This window comes from Cebus imitator, unplaced genomic scaffold (genome assembly GCF_001604975.1).
Source record: "Cebus imitator isolate Cc_AM_T3 unplaced genomic scaffold, Cebus_imitator-1.0 Scaffold87, whole genome shotgun sequence".
NCBI lineage: Eukaryota > Metazoa > Chordata > Mammalia > Primates > Cebidae > Cebus > Cebus imitator.
The window spans coordinates 6,512,485-6,515,072 of record NW_016107402.1 but is presented as its reverse complement, the minus strand read 5'-3'; the positions used below and the strand labels follow the sequence as shown (position 1 = coordinate 6,515,072).

At 42.3% G+C, this 2,588-nt stretch overlaps 1 protein-coding gene across 1 annotated transcript in view; it reads right to left on the bottom strand.

Annotated features, from left to right (window-relative positions):
• Positions 1–2,588, bottom strand: part of GMEB1 (glucocorticoid modulatory element binding protein 1) — a 49,901-nt gene that overhangs the window by 7,787 nt on the left and 39,526 nt on the right. The window contains exon 8 of the mRNA XM_017534479.2: positions 61–183. Coding sequence (XP_017389968.1) covers positions 61–183 — 123 coding nt within the window. The remainder of the gene's footprint in view (positions 1–60; positions 184–2,588) is intronic.

Sequence of the window (2,588 nt, the reverse complement as noted above, 5' to 3'; positions counted from 1 at the left end):
AAAAAAAAAAAAAAAAGAATATTAACATATCACAAAAGAAGAGAGATAAGTTATACATACCTGTCAGAGTATAGAGAAACTGTTCTTCTCCCTGCTCTACTTGGTTCTTTCTGTTGTCTAAAACCTTCTTGACTGTGTCCATTAGACCAAATGTGTGTGCTACATTGTTGAGAACAGCAGCATCTATGTAAAACAAAAGACATCCCTGTCCAATTAAAACAGAAATGTTCCACCACTCCCATTGTGCTGTTTATAAATATGAAACAACCATAAAATTCTGAGACTCTCTTAACTGCATTTTAATACATTTGAACAAAGATGTATTATATGCATAATGAATTCTGGTTTAATTGTTCTAATTTTTGTAAGCCTTTCCATATAAATAAAGACAAAGATCAGGCTGGGCATGGTGGTTCATGCCTATAATCCCAAGACTTTGGGAGGTCAAAACAGGAGGATCACTTGAAGCCAGGAGTTCAAAATCTGGGCAACCTAGTGAGACCCCTCTCTCTACTTACATGAATTTGAAAAATTTTTAAGGCCAGGAGCTATGGCTCACATCAGTAATCCCAGCACTTTGGGAGGCCGACGTAGGTGGATCACTTGAAGACGGGAGTTCAAGACAAGCCTGGCCAATATGCTGAAACCCCGTCTCTACTAAAAATACAAAAATTAGGCCAGGTACGGTGGCTCATACCTGTAATCCCTGCATTTTGTGAGGCCAAGGTGGGTGGGTCACCTGACCAACATGAAGTTCAAGACCAGCCTGACCAACATGAAGAAACCTGTCTCTACCAAAAATACAAAATTAGCCAGGTGTGGTGGCGCATGCCTGTAATTCCAGCTACTCAGGAGACTGAGGCAGGAGAATCGTTTGAACCCAGGAGGCAGAGGTTGCAGTGAGCCAAGAGCACACGATTGTACACCAGCCTGGGCAACAGAAGCAAAACTCCCTCTCATTAAAAATAAATAAATAAATAAATAAAATACCAGCCTGGGAGACAGAGACAGACTCCGCCTCAAAAATATATATACACATTTTAAATATTTTGCATCTACTTATAAGTTCTGACTTCTAGGTTTTGAAAACATGGTCCCTGTACTAGATAGAGCTAAGTTTCATCTCAGTTTTGTTTTTTCCTATCTGTGCAACTTTGGGCAAGGCATTTTACTCCTCACTTCTCTCATCTAAAATGAATGGGATTAGTAATACTTACTCTGCAAAGTAGATATGAAATTAGAAATATATTTTAAGTGTCAAACATGGGAATTGGCATGCAAGATCATTATTTTCTTTTTTTGAGACGGAGTCTCCCTCTGTTGCCCAGGCTGGAGTGCAGTGGTGTGATCTTGACTCACTGCAACCTTCACCTCCCAGGTTCTACTGCCTCAGCCTCCCAAGTAGCTGGGATTACAGGTGCATGCCACTATGCCCAACTAATTTTTGTATTTTTAGTAGAGACAAGGTTTCACCATGTTGGCCAAACTGTCTTGAACTCCTGACCTTAGGTGATCCGCCTGCCTTGGCCTTCCAAAGTGCTAGGATTACAGGCATGAGCCACCGCACCCGGACCTATGTTTTTTTTTTTAGACGGAGTCTCCCTCTGTTGCCAGGCTGAAGTGCAGTGGTGCAATCTTGGTTCACTGCAACCTCTGCCTCCCAGGTTCAGGCGATTCCTCTGTCTCAGCTTCCCAAGTAGCTGGGTTTACAGGTGCCCACCACCACACCTAGCTAATTTTTTGTATTTTAGTAGAGATGGGGTTTCACCTTGTTGGCCAGGATGGTCTTGATCTCCTTAACTCATGATCCGCCCGCCTCAGCCTCCCAAAGTGCTGGGGTTAGAGGTATGAGTGACCATGCTCAGCCCCAAGATTATTATTAATAATTATCTCTGTTCATTTCTATACAAAACTTCTGAAACTGTCAGCCAGGTGTGGTGGCTCACACCTGTAATCTCAGCACTTTAAGAGGCTGAGGCAGGCAGATCTCTTTAGCACAGAGTTTGAGACCAGCTTGGGCAATATGGCAAAACCCTGTCTCTACAAAAACTACAAAAATTAGCCAGGTGTGACGGTATGTGCGTGGAGTCTCAGCTACTTGGGAGGCTGAGGCAGGAGAATCAATTGAGCCCAACAGGTTGAGGCTACAGTGAGCTGTGATTGCACCACTACACTCTAGCCTGGATGAGAGAGCAAGACCCTGTCTCCAAAAAAAAAAAAAATGTCAGTATTTGCACTCATTGCTTCCTTAACTTGGACAACTTCACTATATTCCCTTCCATGGTCACCTCACTTGATCCCATGGTTTTAAATAACATACATATGCTAAGTACTCCCACTCATACATCTCCTGTCCTGACCTCTTTCCTGTATTCCACATTCATACTTCTGTCTTGATGAGTGACACATCTATTCAATGGTCTCATCGGCATCTCAATTTAAGAGGTAAAACACTAATTTTGATTTCCTCTCTAAACCCATTCCTCCCCTAGTGACCTTCGTCTCAGTAAATGGCATCACCACCACGTGAGCTTGGGTCAAAAATGTGTGAGTCATCTGATTATCTTTCTTTTTTTTTTTTTTTTTTT